This window comes from Drosophila innubila (genome assembly GCF_004354385.1).
Source record: "Drosophila innubila isolate TH190305 chromosome 3R unlocalized genomic scaffold, UK_Dinn_1.0 2_E_3R, whole genome shotgun sequence".
In the NCBI taxonomy this organism is placed as follows: domain Eukaryota; kingdom Metazoa; phylum Arthropoda; class Insecta; order Diptera; family Drosophilidae; genus Drosophila; species Drosophila innubila.
In genome coordinates, this window is record NW_022995380.1 from 2,949,370 (window position 1) to 2,963,839 (window position 14,470).

General features: G+C 35.6%; 1 protein-coding gene across 2 annotated transcripts in view; it reads right to left on the reverse strand.

Moving 5' to 3' along the window:
• The window catches only part of LOC117793054 (mucin-3A), a 104,627-nt gene extending 100,498 nt beyond the window's left edge, over positions 1-4,129 (reverse strand). For both annotated transcript variants that reach the window (XM_034633431.1, XM_034633430.1), the window contains exons 1-5: positions 2,432-4,129; positions 1,491-2,366; positions 1,249-1,416; positions 1,139-1,180; positions 1,049-1,075 (exon numbers count right to left, since the gene is read on the reverse strand). In XM_034633431.1, the coding sequence (XP_034489322.1) occupies positions 1,049-1,075; positions 1,139-1,180; positions 1,249-1,416; positions 1,491-2,366; positions 2,432-3,787 (2,469 nt within the window). In that variant the 5' untranslated portion in view covers positions 3,788-4,129. The remainder of the gene's footprint in view (positions 1-1,048; positions 1,076-1,138; positions 1,181-1,248; positions 1,417-1,490; positions 2,367-2,431) is intronic.
• Between the last annotated feature and the right edge of the window lie 10,341 nt (positions 4,130-14,470).

Below are 14,470 nucleotides of genomic sequence, written 5' to 3' on the forward strand. Positions count from 1 at the left end.
TATACAAAAAGTTACTTCATCGCACGAGCGGATTGCCTCAAAATATTGTTGACGAAAACAAACGAAATACTACATTAGTATTACGAAAGTAAATTAAAGGCATAGGCGGGGGCGGTTCCTAAATTATTTTTTCGATGAAACCGATTGTAAAAGTAATAAATGCATTCGATAGAGATATCTTCAAAGATTACAAGTTCAAAAGATTTTTTAAATCAGGCAAAAATTGTGGGCTTCACAGCCTCTCAAAGTTGACCCATTTTTCAGTCCGCGCATAAATGTGCAAGTCTTATTAAAAATGCACACTTTAAAACTGATTTGTAGACAAGTTCGGTGACCGAACTTTATATTTTTGGTTTCATATGAAAAGTACTATGTTCCTTTCTTAAAAAAATGCCGGAGAAATTAGTTTCTTGTTTACTTTTTATCCCAGCAATATTTAAAAAAAAACTCTAAAATTGGGCTATTTTTCAACTTTAATGGAAGATAACAATAATTGGACACATTCTCTAACTATATATTCTATTTTTGTTTGCGACGAATTGCGCCTTTTTTTTAAAGCGCAAAAACTGACGCAACCTTGCAAAATAAATGGTGATAGAAGAAGAGCGCAGTGCAATTTCATACGTTTTAGCTATGCCAGGCATCACACGAGATTAAAAAAAAAAATTATTTTTTTTTTGAAACTAGCAAAATAAAAATATTTATTAAATGTTAAACAATGTTGTTTAAGAGATGAAAAAGATTAAAATGTATATTCCGAACAAAAAAAAATTATTTTTTTTTAATTTTACATGGAAAATAAATATTGTTCAACTTTGACAGACAAACCTAAATCACCAAGTGGGTCTATCTTACAGTGCATTCAAAACTTAAGAAGTTTTCTAACAAATGCTATTTAAATTTTTAAAATATCTTTACTGGTTCAAAAGATATGATTTTTGTACAGCAAAATCAAAGGTTGTCCCACTGTGCGACGCCGGCAGAATTTGGCTGTGCAACCAAGTTTGTTTGCCTTTACAAATTTTGAACACCACTGATTTAAACTTACCTTATTTTCGCCTTGAGATTTATCACACTGAAATAAATATCGATATATATATATATGAAGATATTTTTAACGTAATTGATTAATACATACGATATTAGTTACTTTGTTGGTGCTACTGCAACGATCCGACATCTGCGCAAAAAAAAACTTAAATATAAATTGTTTCTATGAATTTACTAGTTATGTGCATGTTAACTCACATCAATAAAACTTTCTTTCAGATCGTGATCTTTTTTAAGTAAAAGGCTGGTTTCAATGACTTGTGCTGAACCATTTGCGAAGTCTTTAATTTCCAGTGTCAATCCTGCCGCAGATGCTGCTGAAGCAATCATACCAGCTTCTTGATTACCTTCAAAAGTATTCAGCTTCTGTTGGTATTTAGAAAATTCAAGTATTAAATTACATTTCATTTTGTTGTGACAAAAAAAATTGCACTACTCACTTTGATTTTTGGGGACGAGGATGAAGAGAGCATAACATTAAGATGACTGTTTATTGCAACTGTATCATCAGTTGATCTTGTGCCTTTAATGCTAATATATTCTGTAACTCCGATATTTGGTTGATTAGCATTGCTTGTTGAATTTTGGGATTTGTTTACATCGGTACTTCCACTTCCACTAATGCTACTTAGATCTTTGGGTGGGACACTAACGATATTATCGACGGATAACGGCGATGGTCGTGTAATATCTGCTACTCGATCTTCATTGCCGTTCTCTTTTATGCAGGCACTACTGATAGTATTTACTGTCTCGGAGATTGAAGTGACTGAAGATTCGGCATGCTTGGATAGCCCCATAGGACTTACATGTGTTTGGCAATTACTAATTTCATTTTGATTTACATTACTATTAATACTTATGCTTAAATTAGCTTTATTTTTAGCACTGCAATTTATATGATCTTGTTGCTGCTGCTGTCGATATTGATCTCCTGTCCAAGGTATTTCAGCTTCTGAATCTGGTTCTGGTGCTGTACACATACTAGCTAGTGGAACCGTATATACTGTTGTACTGCTATTGTTGTTGTTATTTGACATAATATTACTAGTACTGCTGCTATTAGATGTAACTACAATTGCACCTCCAATGGTAAGAGCAGGTGGATGATGGTGATTAACTTCTTTTAAATTATTATTGCTAACCACAGTTAGGCTGGAAAGATTGGTAGTACGGAGCGGGTGGGAATGCGGATGCGGCTGTCCAGTATCGTTGATCTTTGGCATTTTCATGTCCTCTATGCTGTAGGTGCATGTCAACTCTTCCAGTGCCGAAAGACGTTTCTCTTTGCGTTTTTGGCCCAATTTAATTGCAAACTGTTTGCATAAATATTAATATAAATACAAAATAAAAATGTTACTTAATGTGTACAGAAACTCACCTCAAGATCTTCATACGTTTTGAACTCTAATATGGCAAACCCATCAATAATCTCCTCTTCAAGAACAGGCGATCTTGGTAACTTTCGTCGAACTGGAGGTGGTGGTCTTGGCGGAGGCTTATCACGAGGCAGCAGCAATGTTGATGACGATGACGTTGATAGGAGATCTTCATCCAGTGACTCGCCTTCGCTGTCACTAGGAGTGGCCATAAGACCGGAGTTACATTCAGGTGAATGTGGTGGATTTAATAACAATGATGCAATACTATCTGTAGGTGGCAACAAATTATTGCTACCGTTGCTACTACTAGTAAAGTTTCCATTCGAGTTGTTGCTATCTTCACCCATGCTGCCCGCACTGTTAAGATGATATAACATGCCATTACCAGGGCCCAATACACTGTTGTTACTACTGCCCAATAATACTGCGGCGGCGGTAGCAGTTGCGGTGCCAATGATGCTACCATTGCTACCACCTCCAGCAGTAGTTGTGACCATACCAAGACTGACAGCCACTCCAACAGATCCTCCACCTCCTCCTCCAATCAATGTGCCACTTAGTGCACTTGAATTACATCGGCTATCGCGCTCTGCCTGCAGGCGCTGCGCTCGCTCACGTCGACGTTTTTGCTGGCGTTGCTGTTTTGTGTTTAGACTTATTTGAGAAGAATTAGTGGAAGTATTGCTGCCGTTATTTATGTGCCCGTTGGTCGCTGCCGTCGCTGTCAAAACACTTTGAACTGGTGTTGACACTGATGGTACAGGTGAAGTGGTAGAGTGATCTCCAATAGTAGCAATGGAATTCGCTGCTGTCACCGCTGCAACGATCGAAAGTTCCGTGTCGGAATCAAAATCACTTGCACAAAGTGCGGCTGTTAATGTAGACGGTGCTATTGGGTCTGAACTAGTGTGAATTAGCAGTGGTGTTGACGTTGTTGTTGTCCTTATATTTGCGGCAGTCGTCGTAAATGGAGGCGGTGCTGGCAATAAACACGTCAATAAAGCTACATCAGCTGCACCGGAGCCGGCAATACTTATATTCGGCGTCGCTGTTGGTGGTGGCAGGTTCAAGGCCGTGGGTGTAGTATTTGCTATTGTTGTAGTTGTTGTGAGAGTTGTTGATGGGACTGACGACGTTACGTTAAATCCTTGAGCCCTCTCACGTTTGTTGCTTGGTGTCTGGTGTTCATGGTGCTGTTTTTGAATTTGGATAGCACTGACTGCGACTACCGGAGAAAAATTTGGAGCTGCTATGATTGATTCCTGTTGTGACTCTTGTAGATTGCTACAATTTGAGTACGGCATTAACTCTGGCGCTGCAGTTGTTAATTTTGTATTGATATTGCTGTTGTCCATTTCAATGACGCATTTATGTGGTGGAGCTGTTGCTGTTGTTAACGTGTGTGTGCGTGCCTCTGGCTAAGCCAGCTTACAGCATCCAAGCAATGATACTGCTGCGACAGCTGCAATCCAAGTTGAAGTCCAAAAGAGAATCCATTGGTGTGATTGGATTGGATGATACCCGTGAGCATTACAGTTACTGAACTTCACCGAGTCCTAGTGAAATTCAATTGGATTTTTGAGCTGACAGAGAAAATATATAATTCACTTCAGTCTACAGTGATTAATTCAATATAAGCCATAAAGTTTTATTTGAATAGAGTGCAAAAATCTGTGTAGTACTCATTTTGGTGTTAGCAATTAAAAAAATTTACACATTTTTTTATTTTAGATTTAGTTTTACGGTTGTTTTTTTGATTTTATAACATAATTTTAATTTTATTGTTTGGAACGTTTATTAGGGTTGCACTATTTTTTTTTTTTTATACATATAATATGCGATGCATTTAATTGTGTATTGTTTTTTTTCTATAATTTCTTCATTAGATTACCAAAGTTTGTCTATACATATATATATATGTACATACATATATGACATTGTGAGGAAAACTACATGCATACATTCGTAGGATTAACATCCAATGCTCATATCCTATCCCCATCACCATTCCTTATCAATATTTTACTTATAAAATTGAACATTTCGAAATGTTTACAAAACAAATATCTCATAAATATATATTGTATGTACATAAATATGTATTTCATTAAATTAGCTTCAAATGTTTTCATTGAGGGAGTTTGTTCATACATATATTAGATAAATGCTCATAAATATATATTTATATAAATATATATGTACATATAAACCACTGTATATTAGTTTTATATTTTTAAATGCTACACACATGTGTGTATGCACATATTCATAATCCCGACCGATTTTTATATTGTTTTTTATACTGTATAGTCACTCGAGTTGATAATGTCGGCTGCAAGAGCGCCCGCGCGCTAGTTGCTTTGTATGTATATATAAGATGTTGTATACAATGATTCTAGTAGCAATAGCCATCTCGCTTGCACTTTTTTAAAGTGTAGTCAACATGGTAGTGTTTCTACGTGTTGTATACGCAGCAACAGCTACAACACCGAAAGCAGCAGTTCACATCACACACTATTTTTAATAGAGTAAATAACTTTTACTTGAATCTCACTTCATTCGCGCAGCACCATTTATTATTTAATATTCATGTATAGCCGTAATGATAGTTAAATATTGCATAAAAAGCATTTATCTATTCTCAAACTTTTTGACCAAAAAATCGAACATGAAAACAGTAAAGTAAAAACATCGTTTTGTACGTATATTGAAAGACCGATAGTTGCCCCTAAAAAAATTATCGATAGTAGAATAAGTTAACAAAAATTTGTGAACACAAAATAATGTAATTGTCTGTTTGGTTAATGTCTGTTTCACGCCGTAAATTTAGAAAAAATAGAAAAACCTCAAGTAAAAGACAATTAATCATGAATTTAGAGATAAAAAAATACATTAATGTCTATAATGCGGTCCTTATCTCAAAAAAAAAAAAAAAAAAACAAATTGGGGTTGATTTGTAATGAATTTACCAGTACAAATTATATTGGGGTCTAACTTAGTTTATTTTAAAAAATCTTTAAAATTCCCTACCAAAATGAACTCTTTTATTTTTTTTGTGCAACTTGTCATTATTGAGACCCGTTTACCAACACTAAAATTCTTCGACTTGTCGATTTATGATTTTATTACCATCTACATCTAATGGTTTTGTCAATTTTATTGTAAAAAATCTCAATAGAAAAATTATGAATACATCGCTATTTACATTCCCAAAACCACTATGATGTAGATCAGCGGTGGGCAAGCCCTTGCTCGCGCTACTCACAAAACTCAAACAACAACAACAACTTTTGACGCCGCGCGCAAATCATTTATGACCCCCCAACAAAACTAAACAACAAACACATAGCAAATGCTCAAGTTTCAGCTGCGACGCGTACGGTCATAAAAGTGTTCATTTTGCTATGATTTATGACTTCAGCAGCGTCTTGTACACTGTGTGAAAATGTAGAGTTGGTTTTGATGCGTTTTGATGCGTTTTGATTTTTACCAAATAATAAGCGTTCGACTTGCAAATAAAATTAATTAGAACTTCTTTTAGTGTATAATTGTTTTGGTTTGTCAAAACCAACAACAAACACACAGATTTTCGTCGCGACGCAGAGAGTCATAAAAGTGTTCATTTTGCTTTGATTTATGACTTCAGAAGTTGTGTTTGTTGTAGATGTTGTTGTAGTGCTCCCGATTGCAAATTTCGTGCCCACCGCTGATGTAGATTATGTAGATGTTAAAGAAGCTACTTGTGACCGTTTGACCAAATCAGTGTTGGTAAATGGACAATAGTAGTAACAAATAACAAAAAACAGCCATGCAAAATTTCAAAGATTTTTTTAAAAATAAACGAAGTGAGACACCAATCTAATTTTTACTGGTAAATTCATCATAAATCACCCCTAATTGTCTTTTTTTTTCTTTTTTTTTTTTTTTAGATATTTATACGGATTTTAGTAAAGCTTTCGATTCTGTAAGTCACTCACTACAAATTCATAAGCTTTATCTTCTCGGCTTTTCGAATAATCTGCTTCTTTGGATGTCCAATTATTTAAGTAACAGAACGCAAAGAGTTAGTTTCAAAACTTTATTTTCAAAATCTATTGAAGCTACGTCTGGAGTACCGCGAAGTAGTCATCTTGGCTCACTTCTATTTACGCTATTTAAAAACGATCTTCCAACTGTTCTATCTCACTCACGTGCACTCATGTATGCGGATGACGTCAAGATTTGTTTAACCTATAGTGAACCTTTCTCTGATAGGTTTTTGCAAGCGGACTTAAACGCACTGTTTCTTTGGTGTCAAGCTAATTTTCTAAATTTAATTAGCTCAATATGTAAAGTATTGACTTTCTACAGATCCTTTCGGCATATTTGTCAGTATTCACTTAATGGCATTATCTTGGAATGCTTAAATGAAGGGTTTGAGCTGGAACTCAGAAATTTAGATGCCTTCATACTCTAGAAGACTTCGCTTAATCAATCGTAGAATTATGCTTGGAGTAATGTTCGTCCATAAATTACTACAGGGTCAAGTAGACTCAGTTAGTTTGATCGAAGAAATTACTTTCAAAATACCTTTTACATTAACTCGTAACTTTAATCCTCTGTATCTTCAGCATTGCACCACTATTTGGGCTTTGCATGAACCTTTTCGTATTCTGTGTGCTGATTATAACAATCTATACCGTACGATTAGCTTCGAATGTTCTTCGCTTAAGCTACGTACTCACATCGAAAAAATTCCGTTCGCTAGGTCAAACTCCATATAAAACAAAACAGTGGCGACACGAAAGCTAAATTATCTAGCTTCAGTTCCGCTGGTGCAGTACTCACAAAAGGCATGAAAAAAGAGTTGCCAGACTAGGTGCGGCGTTTTTCAACACTATAGGGAACAGCTTATATTTCTATGTCGACTGGCAATTTTATATGTGGTGTTTAAAATTTGGACAGTCATTAGAGAAATGCCAGCTCTTTGTTGTGGACGCGCAAATTTAAAATTTTCAAATAATGGCACAAATTAAATTAAAAAGAGGAAGCCTTGAGCTCTTTACAACTGATGAAAAAATTTAGTCGATAAAGCTGGGTATGGACATAAGGTTTGACACAAGCGAAGAAGAAGTGCTTAATATTTAGCTGTAGGCGAGCGAATGTCAGTGTTGCCAACGCAACACACAAAAATAACCAAAATTATGATGGTAGCTCTGTTGCGACAGTTGTGCTTTGTTTACATTTTTAAAAACGCACAACTGATTAGATTACATTAAGGAGGCGTAGGGAATGGAACATTACGAAAGTGTAGGTTATTTAGACATTTAATTCAAGTAGGACGAATATGCAAAGACACATAAAAGTTATGTGCGAATTTTTTAATTTTATTAATAAAAATTAATAATTTATTTAATTTGGGCTGACAAATTGTATCAGTTTTAGCTAATACTCTTGAAATTTTGTCCTGGTTGAAAAACACAAGACGTCTTTGTTTTGTTTTCAAATGAATAACGGTCATTTTAAGCTTGTCAGGCGTAAAATTTTTAACAATTCCATATTTTCGCAGTCACCAGAGCTAAAAGCTAGCAGTGTTGAAAAACGAAAATTTCTTGATCTGGCAGCTCTCTGTTATCCGTTCTCCGAACAAACCAGCTAAAACGCTGGCTAAATTTCTATCTAGCTAATTTAGCAACTGTTTTTTTTATATTGATTTGACAGTTAGCGCACAGCTTTTATCTTATGTCCATAACTAGCTTTAGATGATATAATTATAAATATACTTTCATTAGGCACCTTCTTTTTTTGACCAAGTATGCATGCATTTCATAAGTTATAGAATTTATAAAATTGGATAGATTTTCAGCTAGAAGATCTTTAACATATTTTCCGTCTGACGTAGTTTTATAAGGGACAGATCTGTTCAGAAAAAGGATAAGTTGGCAACACTGCTGAAGTGACAAAAGAGAGCGCGATGCCGAAGCACATGCCGAAGCACACGAAATGCGTTTATACTGTGTATGTGCAGCAGAGCGCCGGCAGAGACAAATCCTATGCTCACTGTATAGGAGGCTGGGCACCGCTGGTTTAAAGTTATTTATTTAATTGCACTGCATGCAAATCTGTACTTGAACTTTGTCGCGATGTTAGTCGCAACGTCAGAACTAGTATGTAAGCATGCTTGCCAATCCCTAAGTAAAAACACTTACGCGTTTGTTTAAGAACTATCATCGTTTATTAATTTGTATGGGATTTTATAGATTATCTCATGTACTAAAGGATAGAGATCACTATTGTGTTAAAGTATTCTTTACTCTTTTCTTTTCATTGAGTTAATAAGTCTTCTGTAAAGGAGTTATTTCTTATCTATTATGTATTCAGTTTTGTTTTTTTTGCCCTTGCCCATCTCTTTTTGAGCGCCAGGATTGCTTCCCATGTGGTAATCCAACGCCTTGGTGACCTTTTCAAGTGGTTTGCCGCATATCTGGGGTTGCTTAAATACCATGTTCATTTATGAACATATTGCGGGGGGCCATAATTATGTGGTCGTTGGTGATGATCTTAGCTCTATGTGTTGATCCCTTTTGAAGTGTTAATAAGTACTCATCTTTCCATTTGCCGAAGGTGTGCTCTCATTATTGATGTTTGATTGATTTTACTCCATCTTCCCACATCTCTCCAAGGTGGGGACTTGCCGGCGGAATAAATTATCATTATATTTTTTTTGAATATTGGAGCAATGCTGTTAATTCTGCTTGTTGGTTGCTGTGGCTGCTTCCTTCTTCCTTGCCAGACTGACGGTTGTGAATGGTCTGAATGTTGTAGTTTTCGCAGATCAGCCGTTGACATAGAGCGGAGTTCTGCTTTACCCATATGTTGTGAACCAGGTGGGACTTAACGAAGTTCCTTTTGCGACGCCCAGATGTTGTAAGCATCTGGGTGCTGCTTGTTGTTTGCCGACTGATGTTAGTTTTTTCGAACTTTCTCCGCAACGTCCAGATGTTGTAAGGATCCGGTTGTTGCTTGTCTTTTCCACCACTTTTCGTGCGTAGTAATTTGTTTCTCCTAGGTTACTGGGAACCATACTCGCGTTGATAAATTCCACGTCACGCCTTTAAGCGATGCTTAGTGTTAGTTCTCCCGCACCGCTCTTCCTTCTGCGACGTTTAGTTTCAGTTTCTAAGGCCGCTCATCCCTCTGCGACGCTTGGTTTAGTTCCCGCGCCGCATCTCCCTTTTGTTATTGCGTTACTGTGGCTCAATTTTACCACTTTGCTTACGCTTTTCCGCAGATTTTCGATTCAGGATTCCCACGTCGCCTTCTTCAGCGATCATTGCCAGCGTCGCCCGTTTTCGTTTTTGCGTTGCTGTGGCTCAATTTTTACCACTTTGCTAACACTTGCTCGTGCGATCGTTGCCAGGTTCCCGCGCCGCCGTGTTTTTTTTTTCTCGCTGGCGTGGCTCAAAATTTTTCACTTTTCCAGAGTTTTGTTCCCTTTCTCCTAGGTTACTCAGAACCGTACTCAGAGTTGGGGCCGTAGATTTTCGTTGCAGGATTGCCACGTCGCCTTTCTAAGCGATCGTTGCAAGGTCCCGCGCCGCTTTTTTTTTGTTGTTCAGCTCTGTTTTTTGCGCCGCTCTTTCCTTTGCGTCGCTCAGCGCTGATTCCCTCGCCGCTCTATTTGTGCGTCGCTTTTTTCGTTGCTCAGCTGCCTTACGTCCACGGCTGCGCAGTCTATCCTTTTCTTTTTTAAAAGATAACTGTGCCACGATGCACCATAAGTGCGATCTATGGACTTGATTCCGTGATACCAATTAAGGTATCTACTGGAAGTGGCAGTCACTAAGCAATATTGCTCGAAGGACCATATGCATGCAAATCTGTACTTGAACTTTGTCGCGAAGTTAGTCGCAACGTCAGAACTAGTATGTTATCACGCTTGCCAATCCCTAAGTAAAAACACTCACGCGTTTGTTTAAGAACTTTTTTCGAACTTTTAGAACTCGGTTTCGAAAACGTTTCGAAAGCAGTGAGTCATCGATCGTATCAGCTGTTTTAGCCAATGAAAAAGTAGAAATTGCTACAATTATATAAATTGCTAATTTAATTCTGCAAAATGCCGGCAATTATGGTTATTGCTTGCTTGATTTTTGCATAACATTTTTTTGTCACCAGCTGATTGCCTGGCTTTTTGCATATCGACATGAACCAGAGTTGTCATGAATTCAATAATAAAAACAATCAAACAATCAATATCCGATTAGAATCCGATTAGAATTACTTAAAACTATTTTTGAAAATTCATTTTAAATATTTAATTTTAAATATAGCACATAGAAGCTAATTTAGACTAAAATTTCGTTCGAATTTTATTTATAAATTGAAGTAACTGTATCAAATTTCAATTGCAAGAGCTAGTATCGATAACAAAAAGTAAAGTGAAATTCGAAGCAGCTCGGTTTAGACATTTCCGCTTGATTTTGTTTTGTATGCAATATTTTATAGATGTTTATAAAAAAACTCTTTTAAAATATAATTCAACTTTAAACAGTTGAAGTATTGATGCTAAACGATTTTACAAATGTTCAAGGATATTGGAATTTTCAGTTTATTGTTTTAGGGAATTATTTTAATGCTTTATGTAACATTTACTTTTGATTCCGCTCGCTCAACAGTACACGTTTTAAAAACGACAATTCTTGTCGAATTGCGGAATTCGGAACAGCAATCAACTCGATTTGCGGCAATTTCACTCGTTTTCGGAACAGGCCCGATAATACATTAATTAATTATAAAATGTTTAGATGATTATCCATAATACGGTTCTCAACTCAAGAAATAAAAAAAAAACTTTAAATGGGGGGTGATTTTTGATGAATTTATCAGTATAAAATTATATTGGGGACTCACTTGGTTTATTTTTAAAAAATCTTTGAAATTTTCATACAAAATTTAATTTAGCATGGTTGTATTGTGCAATTTGTCACTACTTTGTCAGTTTACCAGCACTACTTTTGTAAGCAAATCTGGTTAAGTACCTTATTTTGACGCGCCCGATTTATAGCCGTTTACCAACACTACTTAGTGTGCAAAGAGATTAAATATTTTTCAATTTAAAGTTACGGCAACATTTAAACACCAGTACGAAGTAGTGTTGGTAAACAGCTATAAATCGGGCGCGTCAAAATTAGGTATTTAACCAGATTTGCTTACAAAAGTAGTGTTGGTAAACTGCCAAAGTAGTGACAAATTGCACAATACATCCATGCAAAATTTAATTTTGTATGAAAGTTTCAAAGATTTAAAAAAAAAACCAAGTGAGTCCCCAATTTAATTTTTACTGATAAATTCATCATAAATCACCCCCTATTTGTGTTTTTTTTTATTTTTTATTTTTGAGTTGAGAACCGTATTATGGATAATTACCTTAAATATATTTTACGTAATTTGTTTTTCTTCCGCGGAAACTGCTTCAACACTTCTCCGACATCTACATATGTATTCCAAAACTTTGTGCTGTTGAAATAGTTCTCCCATTTAGGTAAATGGATTTTCTCATAGCATTCCATTGAATTTCAAAGATTCTGTAGCTTCAAATTTTTTTAATCTAGCAATAAAAAGAAAAAATGGCAGTAGCCATTTGCTAGATTTCTAGCTTATATCAGCTTAACAAATTTTCTAGCTTTTGCAATCAAAAAACTGCTAAACACTGCAACACTGCAAACACATGCACTAGACAAACAAACGATTAATAATTAGGGGTATTCCTGAAAAAAAAATACATATAAGGCTTTGATTTGGTTTAAGCTTATCTGAATCCATTTCAGGAACGACCCTTTCTGCACAATGATTTGATTTCGATTTCGAGAATCACTGCGGACGGCAGTTCGCGTTAGTGACGAAAGCAGCACGTAGGGTGCGAAAGGCGACTAACTATATATACAGCTAAGTTGGAAAATTAGCTATGACTGTCCGATCAGATCGAGTTATATACCGAACGAAAGGTTTAGTCCTAACTTACAAAATGGCATACTAAAACTTTTTCTAACCAAGCTGAGTCATGAGATACGGGGGTGTAAGTGGGAGGGGAAAAATTTAAATAATTGCAGCTAATGGGGCTGTTGGGGCCTTTTGGTAAAATTTTGTACTTTTTAAAAATTCTACTTAAAAATACGCGTCGATTGATACCTCAATCACCCAAATCCGATAACTGGTTCAAAAGATTTCTGTTAAATTTAATTTAATAATATGTTGTAATACGTACAATTTCTCGTTTTTTGGTATATGAAACATTAATTTTGGTTGAGGTTTGGAAGATATTACCTGTTAAGTGAATAAATACTTTTTTTTATCGGTCGAAAATCACGTTTTAGTACGAAAAACTTTATGGTTTTATGAGATATCTCAACCAAACTGATACAATATGCATTTAACTTGGTTTTATATATCCTGACCAAAGTTGGTTCAAATAGGACCACTATATCATATAGCTGTCATGGGACCGATCGGTCCAATATTAAGTCTTAGTATGAAAAACTTTTTTGTTTTCCGAGATATCGTAACAAAAACTAATAGAATATGCATTTAGGTTAGACTTATATATCCTAACCAAAGTTGGTTCTAATCGAACCACTATATCATATAGTCATAGGACCGATCGAGCGGAATCCGAGTCTTAGTATAAAAAACTTTTTTTTCATAGTAAGTACGGGGTCTCCGACAGTAGAGTATGCTCGTCTGTAGCATCGCGAGCAGGGTGTGGAGCCCCCTTGTTTTTCTTTATAATTAAAAAAAAATTTTTTAAATATGAAATACGTTCAACAACTTAATTTATATATTTTACTATCTGCCTGCATTAATGATAAAGTTACAATGTCAAAAGCAAAAGCAATTGCAAAAATTTATGATATCCCACAAAAAAAACCTCTACACGAGGTAAAAGTCTAGTGACGTAAGCAATTTCTAGCCCCAAAATTTCTGATATCCAATTTTGTGACTAACAAAATTCAGTTTAATCTAAAAATTTTAAATAAAAATATAAATTAATTAAAAAAAGCCGAAAATTGGCATTCAGCACTGCGCAAAAAGTAATTTTTATGTACAAAGAAGCTCACCTTTTTTGCTCACAGTGCACAATGCCAAAAAATTTTATCGAAATGAACAATTTCACATATTATCGAATTAAAATTAAACATTCTGTATGATCGGCGAAGCGAAATCTGAATGTTTCAGGAATACCCCCACTATTGGCAAGATAATGGTCGCATTCACCAGGCACGTTTGCTCCCTTATAATTTTTGGGATAGCTCTGATACTTCTGGTGAAAGGGACTCATACCGCATCATGATACCAAATTTTGTGTACCATGATACCGAGCATGTATCATAAATAAAGACTTCTACTTTGTGCTACTTTTCTGCTCCCGTCAGATTTTCTTAGCGAAATACATGAAATGCTTATCGGAAGTTTTCTTTATTATCAATGTGTAACTGCAGCAGCAGCTTTTCAATTTCGTATAAGTTATTTTAATTTATTAGAGAGTTTAATTTAATTTCCTTTATGCGCTGTTCATAATTTTTAACTATCGATATTTCGATTATCAGGTGTTGGCAGAAATATGTATCAAAGCGTTCACCAGGAAGTATCAGTAGCAAAAAGTTTTAGTAATATCTCGAGATAAAAACAAATATTAATAATAGATAGAGAGTGATTTATCATGAAGTTAGATGTACTTATTGCCTTGGGGTCTCGACTACTTTTTAAACCCTGTGCCCATTCAAAATGGGCAAAGAAGGGTATAAAGTGTTTGGCAGAATGTACGTAACAGGCAGAAGGAGGCGTGGATGAACTCTATAGGTTATTTGATTAGTGTCGTCATACAGAATGGCAAGAAATTGCTTTGAAAAAAAATATATTTATTTAGCTCACTACCCAAATCACTGCGGACGGCAGTTCGCGCTAGTGACGAAAGCAGCACGACGGGTGCGAAATGCTACTAGCAATATATACAATATATTAAAAATTATCTAACAAAATGGCATAATACAATTTTTGCTAGC